Below are 25,107 nucleotides of genomic sequence, written 5' to 3'. Positions count from 1 at the left end.
GCTTGTTTCGCCTGATTCAGCAAGATTTGTGATTGTGCAACCTAACAGCACCCCGCCACGCACGCCGATACACCTGTGTGTGATCGGCTCATCATCGTGAGAGTGGGCGGATTTGTTTTCGGCTTGATTTTGAATGTATTCGGCACTTACTGCATACGGAGAGGGAAAAACGCCAATAACATGACTAATCGATAAGCTTGCCGATTTCACATAATCGTCGCTTACTGCATGAGGCCCTATGTCTACCTTGGCCGGCAAATAACGGATGGGAAACCTTTTTGAATTAAATCAATAGGTGATTGAAGATGGGAAGGAGGCATTTGGCACAAACAAGACAATATTTCAAGGGAACCTTTCACGTGCCTCAAGAAGAATGTTATTCTGCCCGTGCTCATGTATGGATGTGAAACATGGACAATAAAGGCGAATATAATTCAGAAGCTTCAGATATCACAGTATGGAGTAGTATGAAGAATGGAGAGATGTATGCTGGGTATAACCCAAAGAGATAGGAGAAATAATGAATGGGTTTGAACCAAATAAAAGTCTGTGACATAACCGTGAAGAAATTAAAATGGAAGTGGGCCGGACATGTTGCAAGAAGAAATGGCCGTCGTTAGACAAAGATGGTACTTTACTGGATTCCAAGAGACATTAAAAAGCCAAGACAACTACCAAAAGTAAGATGGGAGGATGAAATCAGAAAATTTGTTGGAACAAAGTGGAGAAGAGAGGCTTCCAACGGCAAGACCTGGAAAATCATCGGGGAGGCTTCATCCAGCAGTGGGGAGACAAGGGCTGAAGATGATGATATATCCTATACCAGTGGTTCCCAACTCCAGTCCTCAAGGACCACTAACAGTGCAGGTTTTAAGGCAATCCTCTCATTAGCACAGGTGGCCCAATCATGGTGATTGAACCACCTGTGCTCAAGCCGGGTATCCTTAAAACCTGCACTGTTACTGGTCCTTGAGGACTGGGGTTGGGAACCACTGTCCTATACCATGTGAGTGCCTTTTTTCAGAATTGTTTACCGAGGAGCACGGTATCTATTAGAACATCTTCAAATATAAGGGGTGATTTTATATCCAAGTTCAATAACAAGAAATAGGAGGTGTGAAGACACATTCCATCTTATGAGATTCTATTTTGTTATTAAGATACCAAACAAATAATTGACAGAAGGTAGAGACCATTTCTCCCACCAAATCTTCCCACTTTTCCAAGCTACTGTATACCGAAAGTATTTCTAATTCGTTTACTTCTTATATAAACTCTGCTGGGAGACTTATTTCACAAACATACTACCATTTTCTGACATGGCCCCCCTTTCAGAGCTTGTTCCCTAATTAAAATGTGTCTTTTCTTCAGGCAAACACTTCCCATCGCCACTTTACGGAAGATAACATGACATATTTCAAATTGTCTTGCACACATGTAATAGCCTCATGAATTCAAGGAGAATACATGGCACTTAGAAAGTTCATATAATATATTACATGGTGACAGCCATATGAAAAGACCAATACCATATTATTCCAATTGTTTGTTTTTTATTAAAGGAACTTTCCTGCCTTTACGCTTCAGCTTTATCCTATATGAACTGTTTCAGTCCCCTTTATCTCCTTTACAGGGACCACAGTTTTACAACCACTGCCCTTGAGCGTTAGGCCGAGTTCATACAAGGACAGGCCGTGCTGAGGCGTGTGGACGCTCAGCGCTGAGCCCCTGCATCGTCAATGAGGATGCCTTGAAAGGGGGCTCGCGCGAGCGTCCGCAGGTGTGCGGAGGCTTTGGAGTTTTCAGCCGAGCGCCAAACTGTTTTCCAGCGCGCTGTCGGCTGAAAACCTCCAATGAGAGTGGGGCTGCATCAACGTCACGGCGCCGTGACGTCGCCCCCAGACGAGCGCGCACCTAGCTGGCCACGAATTGCCCGGCCGAGCAGGGCGCAGCACTGGAGCGCACCCATTCCTGGCCGAAGTCTTAGAAAGCAACATTTTGTACATCAAGTGAAACAAGAAAAGTATATAAAATGAGGTCGCCTGGTTCTCTTGGTCCGGGAAGATTGGTGAGTTTGTATCGGTCAGGTCATTATAACCAGTGTTCGACAAACCTATACATTTGCACGCCCCGGGCGAGTGGATTTAACATTGTGGCGAGCTAAAATTGGCCCAAGCAGCACATGTGTGGTACTAGGTGGCGAGTAGATTTTTTTGTTCGGCGAGTAGATTTTTTTGTTCGGCGAGTAGATTTTTTTGTTCGGCTAGTAGATTTTTTTGGTGATTTGTCGACCACTGATTAAAACAATGTCTTCATTCCAAAATGACCAGCTTGTATTTCTCTCAATATTCCCCACAGCTGTGGGAGGAGAACACAGAACCGTCTCAAGACGTCTTTCCTTCTCTCTCACTAAAGCAGCTATAGAACTGTTTCTAATTATTTTAGGGCTGCTTGAAATTAAAACGAATGGATAGAAAGGGAACACGTTAGACACTGTTCTCTGCACCTTATTCTGGAGCCAGAGGTGATTTTTGTCCCATTAGGAAGAGCTGATGTTAAGCAAAAATGAATTCTTCCCAGCTGAATGGATGTCCCTCAGCCAGTGAGGCAGGAAATACATTCATGATGAATTAAACTTTCTTTTGGACGGGTTAGGTACAGAAGCTAGATCTCTGCCAAATGTCTCTGTGAGCTCGTATACCAAAATAGAGACAGAAAATCTGTGCAATTGAAATTCTTGGGACAGACTAGGAACGATCAAATGCTTGGAGAAGTCTTGTACAATATATAATATTTCATGTATGCAGTAGGAGTGGGGGGACATTCCTCCTTGTGATAACATTGATCTGAGCTGCTCTATGGCTCTGACAGTGATGTATGTAATAAACATGCATACCAATAGTAAGTCATGAATTCCTAGGCAGCCCTAATCAGCTGAAGGTGAAACCGGAGAAAGACTGGGCACGCTCACTTAGTGAACATGTGTGTGAATGTGCTTTACGAGGTATCCGGCTTTTTTTTTTTTTTTTAAGGAATGGCACCTATACGCAAAACCCTTTGCCAAGCTGGTCGATCGCATACATTACCGTGAGCCTATCAGTTATATAAGGAAAATATTTTGTTAGTCCAGATTTGAACCCCTTTACTGACTGTGGCCAGCATTGTATGTCAGTGTATTGGTGACCTCTGTGATTTATAGATGTGGACCCCCTGATACTCTGCAATCAAACTGTACTGTCACTAACACACACTGATACATATATACATACACTGTTGCACACAAAGGCAAACATATTGTACATACAGTGACATGCCCAGAGTTTCAGGCACACACATGCTTACATACTGTTAAAAACTGCACAACTCTGCTTATCAAATAAAAATACAAACGGCATTTGGGACGTTAAAAAGTAGCACAACCTGCAACAGAATTCCAGTGAATTCATTCAGTTAATAAGGGGGCAGTTTCGGGCAGAGTTACGTGAACTAACTCCTCCCAATATATTGGGGTTTTATTGTGTGTGGTTTGTTTGTCCTTCCCCTTTTCCCCTTTATGGAAGCGGCCCATGTCTGGGCCCACTCCGGAACATTAATATGCCGCAATATAAGGCATTACAAAGTATAAATACACACTTCCAACTGTCTGCTGCCTATTTTGAGAATGAAGACATGGCATAGTGTTAGCTGGAGCCAAAAACTACAGCTGCTGCCCCCAATGTAATCTAATCCCCTCCAAGTTGCAATTCTGAAAACCCTACTGTGTGTATAGAGTTAAAGTTTACTAATAATTCAGTCTAATTTATTATTTCATATACTGTAGCATTTTCCTCCCAATGGGACTCAAAGCGTTTCACAATTACAGTATAGCGCGCGGTACGCAGCATTGTACATAGAATGTTACAGGCACAGTCTGTCGTACAGGGCTTATTTATTTATAACGTGTTACCAGGATGTAATACACTGAGAGTTACCTCTCGTCTTCACGTATGTCCTGGGCATAGAGTTCTGATGACAAATACATGGTTACAATTACATAGTAACATGTCTACTATGTAACATTAAGTGACCAGGGTTATACATTATGTATAAAGACATTCCATGAACACTTTCAAATATTTAATCTTTTAGCTAGCAGCGGATTTCCAAATTTGCCGCCCGTAGGCACTTGCCTGTGTCGGGCCGCCTCCATGGTGCCGCCCTCCTGCCCCTTTGGAATCAAGGCATTAAATGACGCCACAACATCACCAACGTGACGTCGTACGGTGGCACGTTGCAATGGAAACGCGACATCACGACATCGTAACGTCACATTGCCATGGCAACGAGCTGCCGTGTGATGTCACGGCCGCGGCTTCCGCAGCGTCATTTGACGCAGGGATTCCAAAAGAGCAGGAGGGCGGCAGAGAGGAGGCGACCGACACAGGCAAGTAGCTTCCCATTAGGTCTGATAGGCCCGACAGCGCGGAAAATCTGACACTGCTTTTAGGCGTATGTAACAGTTACAGACCAGATTAAAATGTGAGACAGCTTTAGTTTTAAAAGAACTTACACTGGTGGCGGCTGTGAGAGTCTCCAGTAGACTGTTCCAGTTTTGGGGTGCACGGTAAGAGAAGGAGGAGCGGCCGGATACTTTGTTGAGCCTTGGGACCATGAACAGTCTTTTGGAGTCAGATCTCAGATGATAAGTGCTGCAAGTGGTAGGGGTGAGGAGCTTGTTCAGATAGACGGGTAGCTTGCCCAGAAAGTATTTGAAGGCAAGACAGGAAAGATGAACTTTGCACCTAGACTCACGTGATGACCAATCTAGTTCTTTGAGCATTTCGCAGTGATGTGTGTAGTTGCATTGGAGAACAAAACGGCATACAGGCATACCCCGCATTAACGTACGCAATGGGACCGGAGCATGTATGTAAAGCGAAAATGTACTTAAAGTGAAGCACTGCCTTTTCCCACTTATCGATGCATGTACTGTACTGCAATCGTTATATACGTGCATAACTGAAGTAAATAACGTATTTTTAACAGGCTCTATAGTCTCCACGCTTGCGCACAGCTTCGGTACAGGTAGGGAGCCGGTATTGCTGTTCAGGATGTGATGACAGGCGCATGCGTGAGCTGCCGTTTGCCTATTGGGGGATATGTACTTACTCGCGAGTGTACTTAAAGTGAGTGTCCTTAAAGCGGGGTATGCCTGTATTGAATTGTAGGGGGTGACAAGTTTGCTAAGGTGGGTTTGGGGTGCTGAGCCATATGCTATGTCCCCATAGTCAATAATTGGCATTATCATCTGCTGTACGATACACTTCCTGACCAGCAGACCTAGAGAGGATTTGTTCCTGTAAAGTACACCTAGTTTGGCATAGGTTTTGGATGTCAGGCTATCAATGTGCCTCCCAAATGTTTAATGGGAGTCAAACCATATGCTCAGGTATTTAAAATTAGTAACAGTAGTTAGGGTGGTTTTAGCTTTGGTTCTGATGTGGAGCTCAGCCATTGGAAGCTTTTTACAGTTTGTTTTAGGAAATCCAATTTTCTTGTCTCAAAAAGTCAGACTGAAGTATGTGTTGAAGGTCAGAGAGGCTATGGCTGTGTGCATATAAGATTGTGTCATCTGCATACATTTGTATTGAGGCTCCCTTACAAGTTGTGGGAAGATCATTAATGAACACTGAGAAGAGTAGGAGCCCCAGAACAGAGCCTTGCGGGACACCACAGGTGATATCCAAGGGGTTGGAGTTAGAGCCTAAGATGGACACATGTTGGGATCTACCTGATAGGTAGGAATGAAACCAGTTTAAAGCATGCTTCCCAATTCCACAGCACTTGAGTTTGTTAAGCAGGATAACATGATCAACAGTATCAAAAGCCTTTGCAAAATCTAGGAATATTGCACCAGTGAGTTGTCCCAGTTCCATTCCACACTGGATTTCATTGCAAACATTTAGCTGGGTAGGTACCGTGGAGTGTTTGGGGCGAAAGCCAGATTGGAATTGGCTAGGGAAATTTGTCTTGGTATAGTAATCGCTTAATTGGAAGTGAACACATTTTTCCATCAGTTTGGATAGTATTGGGAGAAGAGAAATTGGCCTGTAGTTTGAAACAGTGTTTTTGTCCCCACTTTTCAAGATTGGGACAACTCTGGCAGTTTTCCAGGTCTTAGGGATATGGCCTGCAGACAGAATAGCGTTGACTATGGAAGCAATTGGTTTGGCCATGGCTGGGGCACCAAGTCTTAGGAACTTAGATTGCAGTGAGTCAGGTCCACATTGGCTGCTTAGTTTTAGTTTGAGAAGCACTTGTATAATCGCCTCTTCGGATACTGGGACAAATTGAAAATTGTGGGCAGTGTTGGGAGGGGGTGGGACTGTAGGGATACTCCCAGGATGAGATTCAGGTTTGTGGTTTGGGTTGCGTTTCACTAATAAGTTAGTAGCACACCCCACAAAGTAATCATTGAATGCATTTGCAATGTTAATGGGGTTTGTCAGAGTGATATTCTCCTTAGTGATATTACTTGGTTGTTGATGGCTAGAAGGCTGGAATATATTGTTGATAACCTTCCAGAAGTTAGCTGGGTTTGATGTATTCTGGTGAAGATTGTCAGAGTAATATTGTGCTTTTGCAGGTCTTGTTTGCCTTGTGCACGTGTTCCGCAGACATCTGTAGTGATTAAGATCCTTGGTAGTGCCAGTTACTTTGTATCTTTTCCACAAGGCATCCCTGAACTGGTAGTGCTACTGTATAAGGTGAGTTGTAACCCACGGAAGGTGGGCACCCCATACTCTTATTGTGCGTAGTGGAGCATGGGTATCACAGAGTTTTAACAACTCAGATTGGAAATAGTTGAGCGCAGATTCAGGTTCGGGAATTAAATCAATTCTGTACCAAGGGCAGTTGGTAAGGTCAGCCAGAAACCTGTTGTGGGTTAAAGTTTCTAAATGTTCTAGTGAGGAGAACTTTAGGGCTTGATTGGGGTGGTTTAATTTTCCTTACACAGTACACTATTGCATGGTCACTGAAAATGTCAGGAAGGATGCCAGAGGATTGGATTCTGCTGGGATTTGAAGAGAGAATCCAGTCTAGCAAGGAATGGTTGTGTGATTTCAGGTTTCTCCGTGTGGATTGGGAAATGAGTTGCGTTAGGTTTAGTGACTTGAGTTGTATCTGGATTTTGTGGTTTTTAGGGTCGAGCCAATTGTAGTTGAAATCCCCAAGAACTAGCAGCTCTCTCTTCTCATTCAGAGAGGAAATGGAGCCAAGAAACTGGGTGGTATCAGTCAGGGACTGGAGAGGGGCTATATTGCTGTGTTCAACATGAGTGTTGACACTTATTTATTTCAATTTTTTTCCAACGTGCTACTCACCAAGAAACTCAGTACTAGAGCACGTCGAGGAACGTAGGGAGGATGCTCGTCCCAGACCTATGACCTGGTCCTTTTTCCGAAAGAAAACATATAGGAGATCAACGAGGAAGACCTGCAAGGGCGGGAAACATGAATGGGAGCAGGGAAGCTGTCTGCCAGGGTATTAGGGTCTGTTTGCCATGCTTTGTTTAAAAAGGAATGTTTCTAATTCCTTTCTGAATAGAAGCAACGTTCCTGATTTCTTATAGCAGCAGGAAGCTTATTCCAGTCAGTGGTAGATTTGAAAACCTGCCACCCCCAAGGCACTTAGCTGTTGTGGTTGCCTCCTTGTTTGCCGCCCCGCTCCTCCTTCTGAACCGCAGTGTTAAAGGAAGTTGCGTTGCCATGGTAATGCGATGTCATGCCATAATGTGATGCTGTGACGTCACGTTGCCATGGTAATGAGACGCTGCAGTTCATAAGGAGGGGGGCAGGTAAGGAGGCGTCCGCAACAGCTAAGTGACTTCCCATCAGGCCTGAGAGCGCGGCAAAAGTATATGGGGGCGGACATTTTTGTTTACCCCAAATTTTGCCGCCCTAGGCTCGGGCCTAACAGCAAATCCGCCACTGTCCATAGTCTTGGGGTGGTCAATGAAAAACTTCTTCCTCCAGCTTTATTGACCTTAGACCGAGGATCAATCAGTTGAGGGGCGATAGCAGATCTAAGTACCCGATTTGGGGTGTTACTGATCAGGCAGTTCTGAAGGTAAGGGGGGCTAGTCCATGGATTGCCTTAAAGGGTCAAGAACTTAAATGAACCCTTTGTTCCACCGGGAGACAGTGCTGATCTGGTAATACTGGCGAGATGTGACTTGCCGGTTATAAAATGGGCAGGGACGTTTTGCACCAATTGCAGGGCTTTGGTATTATGTTTTTGGAGACTCATCAGCAGAGAATTTGCTAAATCCAGTCTGGAGAGAACCATGGCCGGTGCTACTATCTGTAGATTGGTTTTCAGAGAAAGGCTTTAATTTGTCTCAGCCGATGGATTTGGTAGTAACAGTTTTTCACGATAGATGCAATATGAAGTTGATCAATGATGTTTGTGTCAAAAATAGCTCCATGGCTTCTCGCCTCCTTGGGGATGGCGGAGTTACTGATTTTTAGATCGTGGAAGGCGTTACTCACAGAATCTGTTTGTGCTTTAGGGCCTATCAGGAGCAGCTCAGATTTAGGGGCTCGCGCACGCTTCCGCAAGCGTGCGGAAGCGTAGGTCTTATGAAATTTTTAGATTCAAACGCTCACGGGAGTGCAGGGCCGGTCACGTGAGCGGTTCGCCCAATGAGGGCAAACCAGCTCCGTGACGTCACTGGCCCGCCCCCCGACGGCGCGCGAACCAAGGCCAGGGAAAGCACCCGCTTTCCCTCAGCCTCAGCGCGCCTCCGCACGGCTGCTGCAACCCCAGACGCAGCCTTAGAAGCATTAAGTTGTAACCAATTCAATGCCATCCAATTAGAGATGTCACTAAGGCGATTATTCAGACCGTTCACCGTGATGATAGGATCGGTGGAGATGTCCAACATCAGCTGGATATCATCTGCGTACTGAGGGAACTGAATTTGTTTTTGACGAATAATGTCCCCACGGTTTTACATGTCTATTTTTTGGTGGGCGCTTTTTTTAATCAGGGCTAGACTTACATGGGTCTTCCTTACCCCCGATCCCAAATTTGCTGTAAGACAAGTTTATGTGTGAAAGGTTTACCAGATGCAGCTGTGAATCCTCTGTTGCCATAAGTGTACAGTATATATTCAGTCAGTGATCTAGTGGCATAAGCACCGTTGGAGTAAATTACAATTTGTTCCTCTGTCCATATTGTCATTGCTTCCCTCACCGCCGTAAATTCTGCTCTCTGAGCAGAGAATCAATTGGTAACTCCCTTACCACATGTTCTGTAGCTACCACAGTCCAGTGTACTGCTCACAGAATCAGTGTACAGTCATATGCCTTCTCTATTGCTGTCAGTACTCTGGAGAAGTAACCAGTACCGCGGTACCCACTGTCCTTATCTCTCTTGCACCAGAACTGCAGTGATTGCATCTGGAGATGCGTACACCTGTATGGCAAAGGGCAGATTTGGAGTTGGATTTTGAAGAACGGGCGCTTGTTATAACTCCAATTTTAAATTGGTGAATCCCTGTTCACAAGGCCAGACCCATGGTAAGGGATCGTTCGCAGTCTCTCTCTCTACCTTTACAAGGTTACACAAAGGTCTAGCTTTGTCCACAAAACATTCTATAAAATTTCTAAGAATTGACAGGGGGCGTACGTGTTTGTGGTCTAAGCAATCTCTAAATTAGTTATGTTTTGTTGGGATCTGGAGTTCTACCTCTAGCTGCTTGTAGAATTAGGGTTAACTGCTCATTCAGCAAAGAGTAACGCTTCTCTCTTGTGGTCATTTGTAAAAGTACATCATTCACGTTCTGCACAATACAGTCTGGATGTGAAAATAGCTTTAAAGCAGCAGTTCAAGACCCTCTCTCTCATGTGTATGTATGTATGTATGTATGTATGTATGTATGTATGTATGTATGTATGTATGTATCCGGCCGCTCCTCCTCTTACCGTGCACCCCAAAACTGGAACAACCTACCGGAGACTCTTACATCCACCACCAGTCTAAGTTCTTTCAAATCTAAGGCTGTCACACAAGCTTGCTGCATGGTCACAGCTTTGAGCACAGCCAGGGTTAAGGGTTATTTGCTTTCCTGTGGAGGGTTTTTGTCACTTTTTTTACTCACCATAACTTAACTCAGTATTATGGTATAGCCTATCCCATAGCCTCTCATGCATACCCAGTTAATCAACCCCACACTGATGAGACCCATTAAGGTCGAAACAGCTGTCTGTGGGTGGTTTTCTGGGTATGCACCTTAAACCTGGCTATGCTCAAAGCTGTGACCATGCAGCAAGCTTAAGCCTATAGGAAACCATGTTAAAAATGGTTTTTGAAGCAAAAAGTGGCACTGCGTGCTCATTTTCATGTCATTTCCCAGAATCCCTTGCTGCAGTGGAAGTGTTGTATGCTGGGTGATAATGGTGAAAGGTGGGGTTGCAGACCTACCTAAGACATGCAGATGAGCATACAGTTGTATTTGCATATTTGCTTTCCTGTGGAGGGTTTTTGTCACTTTTTTTACTCACCATAACTTAACTCAGTATTATGGTGTATATATATAAATATATATATACTGAGTTAAGTTTTGGTGAGTTAAAAAAAAGTGACAAAAACCCTCCACAGCAAAGCAAATATGCAAATGTAAATACAACTGTATGCTCATCTGCATGTCTTAGGCAGGTCTGCAACCCCACCTTTCACCATTATCACCCAGCATACAGCACTTCCACTGCAGCAAGGGATTCTGGGGAATGACATGCAAATGAGCACACAGTGCCACTTTTTGCTTCAAAAACCATTTTTAACATGGTTCCCTATAGGCTTAAGCTTGCTGCATGGTCACAGCTTTGAGCACAGCCAGGGTTAAGGTGCATACCCAGAAAACCCACCTACAGACAGCTGTTTCGACCTTTATGGGTCTCATCAGTGTGGGGTTGGTAAACTGGGTATGCAGAGAAGCTAAAGAATCCCTTGCTGCAGTGGAAGTGCTGTGTGCTGGGTGAGAATGGGGAAAGGCGGGGTTGCAGACCTGCCTAAGACATGCAGATGAGCATACAGTTGTATTTACACACATACACACATATATATATATATATATATAGATCCATTCAATTTGTGTATCAATACAATCTGCACACTGAGAAGTGATTAGCTAAGTTGCTGACAATCCGTTCGCCTGTGATTGATCGGCAAAGATTCAGCTCAGGGGTTCGCTAAATCACTGTCAGTGCTGCAGAAGAGGAACCAAGATGCAAAGTTCTGTGGGGAAGATCATTTGACCAGGCAATCACTAGATACAATTGGTGCACTGCTAGAGAGAGCAGGGCTCAAAGAGGGGTGTGCCAGAGCCTGTTTCAGAAAAGGAAGGGGATGTGACTTTGTAAATGGTTGCTATAGAAACAAAAAACAAAAATGCCTGTTACATTAGAATACATTCAAATATCTTTACAATTTGTATTTTTTTTTAAATGCTACAAGTATTTTCGCATAATACAGAATTGGTTTATGTAAAAAAACACACACGTAGGATATTGCTTGGTCTGCAGCTTTAAGATCTCAGCCAGACCCTGATGAAAAAAAGTAGAGCTTGAACTAAAGCAGCGTTCCTCGTAGCACTTATTTATTTTTTTGGTTTTGTTATAATATACAGATGCAGCGGCCATTATTCGATCATTTCTCGGCGCCGGTTTCGTAAAGTCTGCTGTATTTCATGCGGCAATCACTCATTAAACTTCCGTGAATGCTGTCAATCACACGCATGTTTACCGTTGTTGATTTTCCATGATTCATGTGAGTGTGATTTGTTTGGGTGCAGTTCTACATGTTTCCGCCAGATGCCAAAAGTGAATCCCTTTGCACATGGCAACCAGTGAGTTGGGTGTAGTCAATTTGCAGGTGTTTAAAAACTAGATAAAAAGAGTGGCCACAACAGTCATCCATTGTAAATTGATTTTGCTTGCTGGACGTTATCAAATTTTGGCGTTTCATAATTAAAATCTCCACAGAATACACAATGCTTGTCCTGTTATTCTACATTGCTATCCCTGCACTTGCTGAATGGACATCATGTCAAGTCCTTATACCAATCCACAATTTAGTTATGCATTTCTCATGTTTTCTGCAATTAATGCTGGAAAAGATAAGAAGGCGACTTTAGCAGAGATTGAAAAATATGAATTTTTCAAATTTTCACCGAACCAACGTGGCTGGAAACATTCGATAAAGGAAAACATTAACTATTGAGGATTGCTTTTTTCGCACAGCCCCTCTGGGTGATACCTGTACAAGAGGATTTAAAGGTCGGGTTTAACCCATTTAAGATTCTTACAGTACCTGTATGTACTTCCTGACCCTGCAGTGTACAGGTACTCAAAGTTATATAGGTCTCGTGCTCTCCCCTCAGGCATTTAAATTAAATGCCGGGGGATCGCACGAAGCCGCCATAATACATTTACAGTACCTTCCCTTCCAGCAACGCGTCTTCATGGTAACCCAGCATCAAATTACCATGGCAATGTGACGTCATAGTTACATAGTAGATGAGAAAAAAAGAACTGGAACGAGCACTGCAAGGAATCCGGACTGGAGGCAGGGTTAAAAATAAAGGCAAATTTATTCACATATGACAAACAGCAGCTCCTCTGACGTGTTTCTTGCTGAAAGGCACTTTATCACAGAGTATCTCCCTGTTCCCCAAGTACTCTCTATATAGGTCCCCTGCTAATTGCAAATTGCCTGCACCGGCACTCTGCTCCGCCCCCCCTGACGTCACCACTGATGACACTGGGGATGGGGGTTGAGTCCAATGACAGCGCAACCCGCTGTCAGCATGAGGAGCTCTACATACTCCCTCATGGGCCTGCCTCTGACTACCAATGGACTGCAACTGGCCTCCGTCTTCTCCCCGCCCTCCTATGACGTCACCGCCAATGGCGCGAGGAGACAGTAGGGAGCCCAATTACAATGAACATCGGCAGCCAATCAGCGTGCCCACATGGAGTACGTGTAAATAAAGTATACACAAACAAATAACCACATATTCACATATATAAACACAGGGACAGTGCCTCCCAACATAGTATATATACACACAATAATGAACTATTGTAATAGTATTGTATCCAGTATAGTCTATCCAGTATATGAATACTATGTACATAGTGGGACACTCCCAGATGTTTACTAATCATGGGAACAAAAAAATGAAAAAACACACATACCAATCACAAACATATAACAAAAGAGAAATACTAAAAAGGTACAGATGTCCCGTACCACAGACAGTTTGTTAATGTATCTGGGGGGTCTAATGCCCCATCCCTAAATTGATAATAACAGTACATTCAATGGTAATATAGTATCAAAGCTGAAACATACAGAATATGATCAACAGTAATCTCAACCCCTCATATATAAACAACCTCATATAATAATAATAACATGATTGAATATCTAAATATCTTCCCTTAGTCTGCTATAATAGAGATTTTATTTCTGAATAAGTATAGCCAAAAGACTGAGAAATCCCCCTTCTCTCTGGGTGGAGAAGCAGCCGGAGCTGAGCTATTACTTTTTAGGAACAAAGTTCTCCTGCTGGGAATACTGCAACACTTTCCTGTTTGTGATAATTTGTTGCCAAAACTCTTGTACTGCTGGGCTCAAAAAGAGGCGTGCTGCTATAGCAACCAGAGGAAAAGATGCTCCGTATATCAACACTGGCATTGAGAGGACAGGGTGCTCCATACACTAACACTGGCATTGAGAGGACAGGATGCTCCATACACTAACACTGGCATTGAGAGGACAGGATGCTCCATACACTAACACTGGCATTGAGAGGACAGGATGCTCCATACACTAACACTGGCATTGAGAGGACAGGATGCTCCATACACTAACACTGGCATTGAGAGGACAGGATGCTCCATACACTAACACTGGCATTGAGAGGACAGGGTGCTCCATACACTAACACTGGCATTGAGAGGACAGGGTGCTCCATACACTAACACTGGCATTGAGAGGACAGGATGCTCCATACACTAACACTGGCATTGAGAGGACAGGGTGCTCCATACACTAACACTGGCATTGAGAGGACAGGGTGCTCCATACACTAACACTGGCATTGAGAGGACAGGGTGCTCCATACACTAACACTGGCATTGAGAGGACAGGGTGCTCCATACACTAACACTGGCATTGAGAGGACAGGGTGCTCCATACACTAACACTGGCATTGAGAGGACAGGGTGCTCCATACACTAACACTGGCATTGAGAGGACAGGGTGCTCCATACACTAACACTGGCATTGAGAGGACAGGGTGCTCCATACACTAACACTGGCATTGAGAGGACAGGGTGCTCCATACACTAACACTGGCATTGAGAGGACAGGATGCTCCATACACTAACACTGGCATTGAGAGGACAGGATGCAAAATACACTAACACTGGCATTGAGAGGACAGGATGCAAAATACACTAACACTGGCATTGAGAGGACAGGATGCTCCATACACTAACACTGGCATTGAGAGGACAGGATGCTCCATACACTAACACTGGCATTGAGAGGACAGGGTGCTCCATACACTAACACTGGCATTGAGAGGAAAAAATAAAAAGAACGCAGCAAGTATTATCTAATACTACACATCTGATTTATTTTAAAAAAAAATTGTAAAAAAAAAAAAACAAACAAATAGGATTTTGAATGTTTTGCTACAGGGTTATCCCCCGTGGTAAAGCAATACAAGAATACGGTTTGTCTGGAAGTTACAAAAAAATAAATACAGTATATGTATAATCAATGCAGCTGATATTTCATGAACTAGCATCATGTCAACATCATAGCTATCACTTTAACTATAATACATAATTTCCCACTTAATATACTATGGAACATCATGATATTTAATATACTATGGAACATCATGATATTTAATATACTATGGAACATCATGATATTTAATAGACCAAGAGTTGGACTTATTTAATATCTCTGTCCATCCATTTCAATTAAATTCATATTTAAATATATCTATTTGTGGAGAATAATTAACTACACAGCATTGATGACAGTCCGGTTTGTGTGCTTAAAAAAAAAAAAAAACTTTTTTTGTATACACGAGCACCAATTCGAATTTTTTCACATTAAGTGATAATCTTGTTGAAAATAGAATACACGCTATACACTGCATTGATTGATTGATGCCATTATATATCTGAATGCACCTATTGCTATCAGGTGTATTTGAGTTCCTAGGAGGGGATATATAACTCAGTTCCCATTTTTGCCCCAATTATACTCCTTGAGAAAGGGTTGTATAGCCTGAAACGCGTGGGAGAATTTTCGTGTTCTGTCCTTAGTGTGGTTTTTTGTTTTTTAATATGTAACACAATAAAAGTTTTTTTATTTTTGTACCCGCCCGGTGAGTTGATCGGTGCTTTGTACTGGATTTGTCTGTTCAGCCAGTATTTTTCCTGCTCATGTCCTCGCGTCGATTGGAGGGACTCACAGTTGCAGTACAGGTTTGCTTTACTGGATCCTCGCATAGAACCTTGGGAGGACGCCAACATACTACTGACGTCTCCACGTGGAACCAAGTGACCAGAGCATTAGATGGAGCGTTCCCGGACGGACCGCAGCTTGTAGGTACACCTTTCCAGCCTCGGCACTCGGGCGCTCCATAGCTCCACATCAGAAGAGAATGGCACTTTCTTTATTTGCCTTAGACAACAACTGGACACGGACACGACGGACAGAGAACCTGACCTGTTGGTGGCTCTTGACGACTGGAGTTACCTACCCCTGACCTATGAAACCCAACTTACGTAAGGCCCAGCAAAACCTTTCACAGACCAGTCAGGGGGATAATTGTCCAAGTCTGAAATCTTACACTTCGCACTATCACTGCAAGAGTTACACAATCAGTCCAAAGATGTTCTGCTTTACAAGTTGCACTTCTGAGTTGCTGCAGTTTGAACATCGCTACTGCTTAGCTGAGGATATTCAGTGTGTGTTGTGCTGCTCAGAATGATCAGATCGCAGGGGCTGGCCAGCAAAAGTTTTCATTGGGGGAAAACCCAACCAACCAGACAAACACTCATGCGGCCCACACACCAGATACATGCACCACACACAGACGCACGCACACCAGATACATGCACCAGATACATGCACCACACAGATGTACACACCAGATACATGCACCACACACACGCGCACACCAGATACATGCACCACACAGATGTACACACACCAGATACATGCACCACACACACGCGCACACCAGATACATGCACCGCACACAGACATGCACCCACACCAGATACATGCACCGCACACAGACATGCACCCACACCAGATACATGCACCCACACCAGATACATGCACCGCACACAGACATGCACCCACACCAGATACATGCACCGCACACAGACATGCACACACCAGATACATGCACCGCACACCAGATGCACACCTACATGCCATACACTATACAATGAGAACGCTCCGTACACATAGAAAACCCCTAGAGTTAATGCCCTAACATCTAAAACCAACCACCTAGGCTAAAACTTACCTTCTCACAGAAACATCCAGCGGCAGAGGGTTCCCTTGCGGCTATAGGCTGGTGGTGAGTGGGTCACTGTAGGACAGCGGCGACCAATTGTCTCATTCAGTCCATCGTGCATTTTAAAATTCCTCTTCTGCACGTGCAGTCGTTCGCCCAGCCCTTGCACCATGAGGAACTTTGATTTTTCCCTCCCGCCAAATTGTAAGCCCCTCTGGTAAACTCCCGTGCCCCATTGGCTTTCATCCAAAGATGTGTCCCGGAGCCGCACAACTGCCCTCCATCCCCACTTTTCCTGAGCCAACCTACCAAATTGCATGGCCTCTGCAGTATGCCTCTCAACTCGACTCTGGAGACCCCCACCCCGGGAGTCCCCATGGTTTACAGGTACACCCGGGGGGCACTGCATAAAGTTGTTGTTCGGTTGTTTTGGCCAGGTTCTTTCCCTGCAGAGATTTGGATCTAAGAGGACTGCTATTTTCACTGGGCAGGGAAGTGAGCAGAGCACCAGCCATATGGCATGTAGTTAAACATCTAGCTTCTGCAGGACTGGATCGCTTGACAAGGGGGCGGTGAAGCGTTACAAGGTGGCAGGTGATGTCAGAGTTGTTAACCTATAAACAACCATGTAAAAAGGCCAGACATCCTGTTACTACATAGGGGTAAATTATTTGGACAGTTTGCTTTTTTGTGGGGGAGCTAATGCAAAATATGGGTGTGGATCTGGTGCGTATGGCAGTCGTCTTTAAGGGCATTTGGGATATATGGTCGGATATAGTCCCTTGTTTGACACAGGTATTCCGACAATTGGAGGGCTATTGAGCATGAAAAATGTTAATAAAACTGTGGCGGATTTTTGTTGTAAGGTAATCTAGTGGATTTGGGAGGAGCATTTGTGGGGTTGTATAGGCTAGATCAGTAGTTTTCAACCTCTCTTCTCCCAAGGCACCCCTAATCATAGTGCTCAGTTGCAGAGGTGCCCCCCTAATCATACTGCTCAGTTCCAGAGGTGCCCCCCTAATCATAGCGCTCAGTTGCTGGGGCGCACCAAGACAGACTCAGAAAAGATGTGACAAACAGACACACAAATGTTCTAAATTACAAACGTTTTGACCAGGTCAAATATACAGTATTATATCTGTTTTAAAACCATAGTGCTTGTAACTCCAGTGTACAGGTGGTTTCTTAGTTAATTGTTCCAGAGTTGTACGGTCTAGAACAAATGATCTTATTTTTTCAGTTTTTTTTAACATAGTAAATATTTGTGTTGGTTTCTTTGGATCTGGGCAGCTGGTTTTCCTGTACAGAACTGCATCAATCTTACAAGGCAGACCATACATTTGGAATTATTGAGTCACAAATAGAACCTTTGGTGATTATCAGAAAGATTAAAAGTATTAATTTTACTTAACCACATTGTGGTAAAAGTAAAATGAATATCCCTTTTCCTCAGGTTCACTGACTTCAACCATATAAGCTATTTACTGTAGGTTCCTGTGAGACTAATAATGGATTCATAATTACTATACAAAACAATGAACAAAACAAATGTCGTCAATTCATTTACAGTTCTGAATACTGAGTTTCATCATTAGATAGATCGCTTAAAAAAAACCAAAAAAACTTTATGGTAATCTGTCAATCAGCTACATTAAATTTATTAAACATGTCGCTGTCCTTAGGTAGCTCATCCTAGGAGAGATTGCGTATTTAATGTGGTAATTTCATCCAGTCAGTCTGATCTAACCATGGTTATTATAACGCACATACAGACTGCATTTTCCAAAAGATAACATCTATTGCGGAGAACTAAGAACAGGACTGACTAAATGTTACTGGATGTTAAGCAGGAGCAACACAGTCATATCAATGTTCTAAAAACAAGAGGTGAGTGGAAGTAGTTAGTCTGTCAGTTTGGTACTATTATAAATAAAATATATTCCAAGTGGAGTTCCTTGTTTTCTGTGTGCAGTCAGTGCTGTATAACTATAAATTATTAATCGAGTCCCACATGTATGGCGATGTGCTGGGCATGCATCATTATAGTTATAGAGTTATCATTCACACGAAGTTTGATCGTGACCCCTTGCAACCACACCCTGCTACCGTCTACATTCTCCCTTCTAACAACTTTGATTGTAATCTCTTTGTGACAAGGATTCCTGTTCCTTATCTTATGTCTGCAGCGCTTATTCCCATTATGTGTTATATTATAGATGTGTATTACTGCTGTGACGCGCTATATACATGGATGGCGCTATATAAAGATATAGAAACATATTTACGGTCAAACCACACATTTACCAGAATCACATGAAAAGCTAAAAATGACAGAACACCGGAATATAAAAAAAAAAAAATCATTTTATTTCTCAGTGTTGCCCACTGACAATACTGTATCTTTATAATGCAACACATTGCCAAAAGAAAAATCTTTTTTTCTTGAACTTTACACAACTACAATATTTACAGCCGGTTTCCAAGAACACGCAGACACACACTCAGACACACGTAAAATTAACCAAAGTTGTAGTTTGTCCTTTGCTGGTAGAAACCCTGTATGTCATTTTGGAACCCACTATTCGGAGAATACAGGACGCCAATTCCCCTGGTCATTGTGTGAGACTACCATTCACTCTTACCTGCCATGTAAATGTCGTTTCTATTCTCAGCGCTCTAGTAAAATAATTTCATCCAGGTGAAAGAAAAGGTTTGATTTAAAAAAAACACGGTCTTGAAAATCAAAGACTGTCATTTTTAAGGGTTATCTAAAAACAAATTGCAAGCCTGACATTATTGGCAGTATTTACATTTCACCCACTGTACCGAGTCCCGTGGCCTTTAGGAGCACCCAGTGTCCCAGTTGTATGCATTGGGTGAAGATGGGATTTATTAGATGCTGTTACAATGGAGAGTGTGAAGACAAATAAGCTACAAGTGACCAACTAAAGGGCCCCGGTAAAATATTCACTCTTATTTGGGCAGAAAGCTTCCAAGTGAAAACTGGCAAAGCATTTCCATGCAGTAAGACCTGTTTAATCTCAGAGGGGGAAAGGCTATATTTAGGTAACCTGTGTGGTCAGAGCAATTTAAGATGGTCAATCAAAAATAAATGTGAAAACTAAATGAAAAGAATTGCTTGATAAAGTGGCAAGTTATATTTATGTGGTGTAAGGCAGAGGGGTTCAACTCGAGTCCTCAAGCCTCCAGAACAGGTTAGATTTTCAGGATATTCCTGCTTCAGCACAGGTGGCTCAACCAGAGGTTGTCTTTACCTGAGACTGAGCCACCTGTGCTAAAGCTGGGATATCCTGAAAACCTGACCTGTTGGGAGGGCTTGAGGACTGGAGTTGAGCGTCCCTGGTGTAAGGCATAGGCACGCACGTTTCTCCACCCTAAAAATGAAAAGGATAGTGGGGAGCCAGCCACTCTCCCGAGTCAGGAAATACAGGGTTGCATCTATTTGCACTGGTTCATTTACACCAGTACAGAGCCATTGACAATTTGCCTTTACATCTCGTGCCGATACCATTTCATTTTTAAATCAAAACTAGTTTATTTCAAACAAAATAAATAAAGTCCAATATTTAAGAGTTCATCAAAATAATCCACCCAATTTTTAGTGCAGCCTAAACGTAACATCAAAACTATTAGACAGAGTGTTATAATTCAGTGTTTGAGGTATAATTTGCTTTAAATGGTTTTTCAGATCCGTTTGAAGCTTTTTATACCTTACTGTACCACAATGTGACAATTAGATAGGAAAACGTGTTTTGTTTTTAACTGAATATTGGATACACAACTACAGTGCAGCACGCAAATGATAAAATGCGCTACCCTAATCATACAGCAATATTTCAAAGGTGACCCGTAACCGAAGCATAAAAAAACGAAGCTTTTGAAACGATGTAATGCTTCGTGTGTAAGACTAAAGGCTGAACTAACTTAATTATTAACTCCTTAAGCCTGGTGTCCCTATGCAAATAAAGGTAGAGGGCGCGATTCTGATGTCACAAGTGTTAAAGCTCTTAAGGTTTTGTACATTTCCCTACAAATAGATGTACAATATAGATGCCTCCTTTTTTATACAGTAACATTTCAGAGATCACTTGTTAGAAATATTGAATATGTTTATTGATTGAACGGGTGTATTAGGATACGTGAAACAGGGAGCATTTTGCGTTTTTAATTCTTGTGGGGACGGCACAATTTAATTTAGTGGGGACTGCACACTTCAGATTCTCTGCATACGATGCGCAGCGAATAATGCCTTTACAGAAACAAGCCAAAAACTGTTGCAAATTGCCAACAATTGTAGTTCTGTCCGCGAGCCTCCATAAACCTTCTGAAATTTACCATGGCATACTAAATTATGAATGGTGCCCGACTTGGTCGTGTACTCCACAAATAGCAGACATACCTGCTCATATCTCTTAGTCTACTTCAAAGATTGGGTGCAAGCATGGCTCATTCAGAACTCAGCAAGACCGGAGGCGTAGGAAAAGGGCACAACTCATAACCAAAGGTAATTTGGCTGATTGGTGTTTTTTACAAAATTATTCTACATTCGACAATAAATAACGGGTTTAGATTTGTCACATGGGGCACAATACTTCCCAATTTTACCTCACCAGTTTAAGGATTCTTAATTAGAGGCAATAAAAGTACGTTGTAGCGCTCCTGTTAATTCCTTCCATGCACTGTAGGTGCATTGATGAATTTAACCAGAAAATAATGGCTTACTACCTGGCCTGAATTATTGTGTGCTGTGATCATTTATAATTGACTACACATGGCTGTCCATAGAGGTAATGGTGTGTTTGTGCTCTCCGTACTCGTGAAGAGACCTGTGAGATTCTCAATTAAGAGACCTGTGAGGTCTTGAAAGCTTTGTATTCACCATACCATCTACCAAGAGATATTTGTTTGGCCATTAAAATGTCACAGCATGTGATGAATCTACAGCTACAAGAACTTTGCACGTTATCAAGTTAAACACAACCAAAGGGAGAGATTAATCAGTAGGTAGCACTCCAGAATCCCACTGGGCAACATTTGTTGGAATTACAAACCCAGCTGCTTGTTTTTAATTTGGATTTTTTTTGCAGTATTTGAACCAGTAGGTCCCCTGGAGCCGACATGCTATTTTCAGCTATGTGAACCCCACTGGTTCCCCAGATAATTATGCTTTTCAGTGCTTCTACCCTTCTTCCTGGGGAAACAATATAGCCACGACAGCGCTGGCCAATAGGAAGCCACAACACATGATGTTGTGGCTTCCTATCGGATAACTGCAGGTACCATCTTTAACCCTTTTGGTTCCCCATGATGTAGCTGCCACAACATGGGCGTGATGGGCATCATGACGTCGGGCACGCCATGGGCTTCATGGCTTTTTGTTCGCTTTATAGGGGAGATAGTGTTCAGCGACCTAAACAGAAGAGACAACTTTTCCTCTACTGTTTGCTTCAATAGTGACATCATGTGATCGACGAGGGATCACATGATCTCCGCAGGCAAAGTGGCAGTCTGGTACAGTGGCTACTCAAAGGGTTAAAAACTGGGATGTGCACTGTCACTGAAAATAGAGCCGTTCATTTCCAGGGGATCCACTGGATCAAATACTGTATATATAAAAAAATAAAGAGAAATAAAACAGCAATCCAACAAAATGTTTTAAGTAAGCACTCAGTAAGGTCATTCCTTTACAATGAACAGATCTTCTCCAAATCAATATGTAACATTCCAAGTTTAGGTGTGAAGCCGAAATCCAAACAGCACAAGAAATAATCCCTGAATGTACAGCACACCAAGGTCTTATATCCAACTGAATGAAAAAGGACTAATAAAAGTCAGCAGGCAAAAAAAAAGGAAAGTAAAGGCCATTTTAGGGAACTGGATGTTTAAATGGGCTGCTGCTCTCAAAGGCGTTCTGCACAAGTCCAGCTATAATGGGGAAAAAGTTATTATAAAATGTGAAACATCAATGTATAGAACGATTCCAAATCTTACAAATATGAGTGACTTATAAACTGGCAAGACTTGCTGTCGCTCCCTGAAAGCGCACAATGGAAAAACTAAATCTAAGAAACGTACATATTTGACATCACATATGAAAAACACAACTTCACAGTCATAAATACTCAGAACGTCCATTTCATATTTAGTTAATCATGAAGAAAAATCTAGTGGAAGAATGGTGACCAAATGATACAAGCTGGCCCAGTGAATGCAAAGATAAAAATGCTTGGACTGTTCATTTATTTCTCACAAATGGGAAAACAAAAACGGTGTCCCTGTATCTGTTACAAAGCTGAGCAAAGCTCCTTAAGATTATATTGACCATCAAAGTTATATGAACTTTATGTGACTCAATCCCATTAAGTTGTACTTGCAGAAAAAGAAGTGGAAACAAAAAAATATATAGGGGCGCTATAAAATTAACCACTCATGTTGTGGAACATGGGTGGGCAACTCCAGTCCTCAAGGGCCACCAACAGGTCAGGTTTTCAGGATATTGCTGCTTCAGCACAGGTGGCTCAATCAGTAGCACAGTCGACTGAGCCACTGATTGTGCCACCTGTGCTGAAGCAGGGATATCCTCAAACCTGACCTGTTGGTGGCCCTTGAGGACTGGAGTTGTCCACCCATGTTGTAGAAGCTACTAGAGTTTTTGCTCCCATTATCCAAACCACAAATCAGTTTTTGTTAAATAAAGTCAGAAATAAAAGGCAATGCTCATCACATCCAATCCTTTAAATATGCTATTACCTGTAGTATGCCAATACCAATAAAGGGCAACATCAACAAGTCTTGGTTAGGGCTCTAGCCATGAGGGTCTACTGAGATACAAGTCAGCATTATGGTACAAGTGGGTGCAGCTGGTAGCTATTCTTATAGCCGTGTAGGTATTATTTACATTTTCCCTATTGACTAAGCAGGCACATGTTGAAACTTGGAATCGCTGCAGATCAGATTTTTCCGTATACAAATATCAAAGCACTTCAACTAGGATGGCTTTATTTTCCTGTGCCACGTGTTCATATTCAATATTTGCTTTATGTTTGTATACTTTTACAAAAGGGGGCAACAAGACAACCAAGCTACTATACAAAAGTAGTTTAGTGCAACAAGTATCATGGATATGTCTGACTGTACGTTTTCTTGTTTTACTTCTGTTTCACCCACTGAAAATGTAAAGGAGACTCCGACTAGTGTTCTTAACTTCCCGTAAACAGAGCGCACGGTATCTGTACATTGAGAAGCCAACCAACGGCACCGCCTCTTACATCAATGGTTTGCTAGGGCAAGAGGGAGCAGATAAGAAAAGGGTTTTTATAATAAAAGATTTAAATTACGGTATTATCTGTGTGTGTATATATATATATATAGATATTTATAAATAAATGCTCTGACCAATATCAAACTTTTTAGTGCATTGTAAAAAGAAATGGTATAGTGCAGTTTGCTCAGAAGTTTTAGCCACAAAAAGGGTCACGTTTGCGGCCTACTGCGTATAAAACGTTTACTGTTTTCGGAGAAACGGAAAGATGGAGGGAAAAAAAAAGTACTGTGAAAATAAAGACTCAACATGCTACAGTATGAGAACATGGCAATTATTTTTGGCAAATAAATTAGAAAAATATGAAGATCATATTTTGAACTGAGAAGTACAGTATGGTGTGGACTTAAAGCATATGAAATGCATAGCATTATTTCTTTTTACATATAAGATAACGGTCTTATAATCTTTTCTTAGTTTTAGCCTTTATGCAGATGTACATCCACGGATTATTAAAACAAACCCGGGGGGGAAAAAAATTATTTTTTTATATGTCTGGGCTCTAATACAGCCCTCTCCGTCTTGAACGCTCCCATGAAACCGTGCAAGTTCAAACTCCCTCTGAATCCTGGAAAAGACGACTCAAAAGCAGGCTCACACTTCGGCCCCAAGTTCAAGCACACCGGTTTCAATCACAGCAACATATTTGTCCTCTATCTTAATCAGCAGGATTGTTTTGTCAATGTGGGACCTGTTACAAGGGTCTCTGCTGCAAGGCACCCAGCGGTGAATTACCTGTAGAAACCAAAACAAGGAAACAGGAAGAGAGAGATCAAATAGAAAGCCTGGCATCAGAAACTTGCTATATTAAGTTGCTGAGTGTCCGCCAAAACATGACATGTGGTCCCTGTCACTCAAGGTGTTAATGGTGCAGTCCATGAGATAAATGGCCTGCAAATCTGTACAGAAATCTTTTTTTTGAGGTTCTCTCAATTTTCTTGAAATGTGAGCCATCAAGAGTAGAGTTCAGGAAAAAAAGACTGTTCATAATGAAGAATGCTTTTAATCACTACTTAGAGCCCATATAAGTCTAGCACTAATAATTAGTCTTATGAGAAGAAATGACACCAAAAATAAACGAGACCAATCATTTTGAACTCGTGTTTTTGACTGAAGATTATTTATGGCAGGAACAGGCTAAAGTTGCAGGGTCACATAGTAC

The 25,107-nt window shown here is 42.5% G+C and overlaps 1 protein-coding gene across 6 annotated transcripts in view; it reads right to left on the bottom strand.

The window, feature by feature from the left end:
- Positions 1-18,951: 18,951 nt before the first annotated feature.
- Positions 18,952-25,107, bottom strand: part of PCNX1 (pecanex 1) — a 127,915-nt gene continuing 121,759 nt past the window's right edge. For all 6 annotated transcript variants that reach the window (XM_075614209.1, XM_075614210.1, XM_075614211.1 and 3 more), the window contains one exon: positions 18,952-24,680. In XM_075614209.1, the coding sequence (XP_075470324.1) occupies positions 24,540-24,680 (141 nt within the window). In that variant the 3' untranslated portion in view covers positions 18,952-24,539. The remainder of the gene's footprint in view (positions 24,681-25,107) is intronic.

Source organism: Ascaphus truei, chromosome 9 (assembly GCF_040206685.1).
Source record: "Ascaphus truei isolate aAscTru1 chromosome 9, aAscTru1.hap1, whole genome shotgun sequence".
Lineage (NCBI taxonomy): Eukaryota > Metazoa > Chordata > Amphibia > Anura > Ascaphidae > Ascaphus > Ascaphus truei.
The sequence above is the reverse complement of the archived record's forward strand: the minus strand, read 5'-3'. Positions and strand labels throughout refer to the sequence as shown.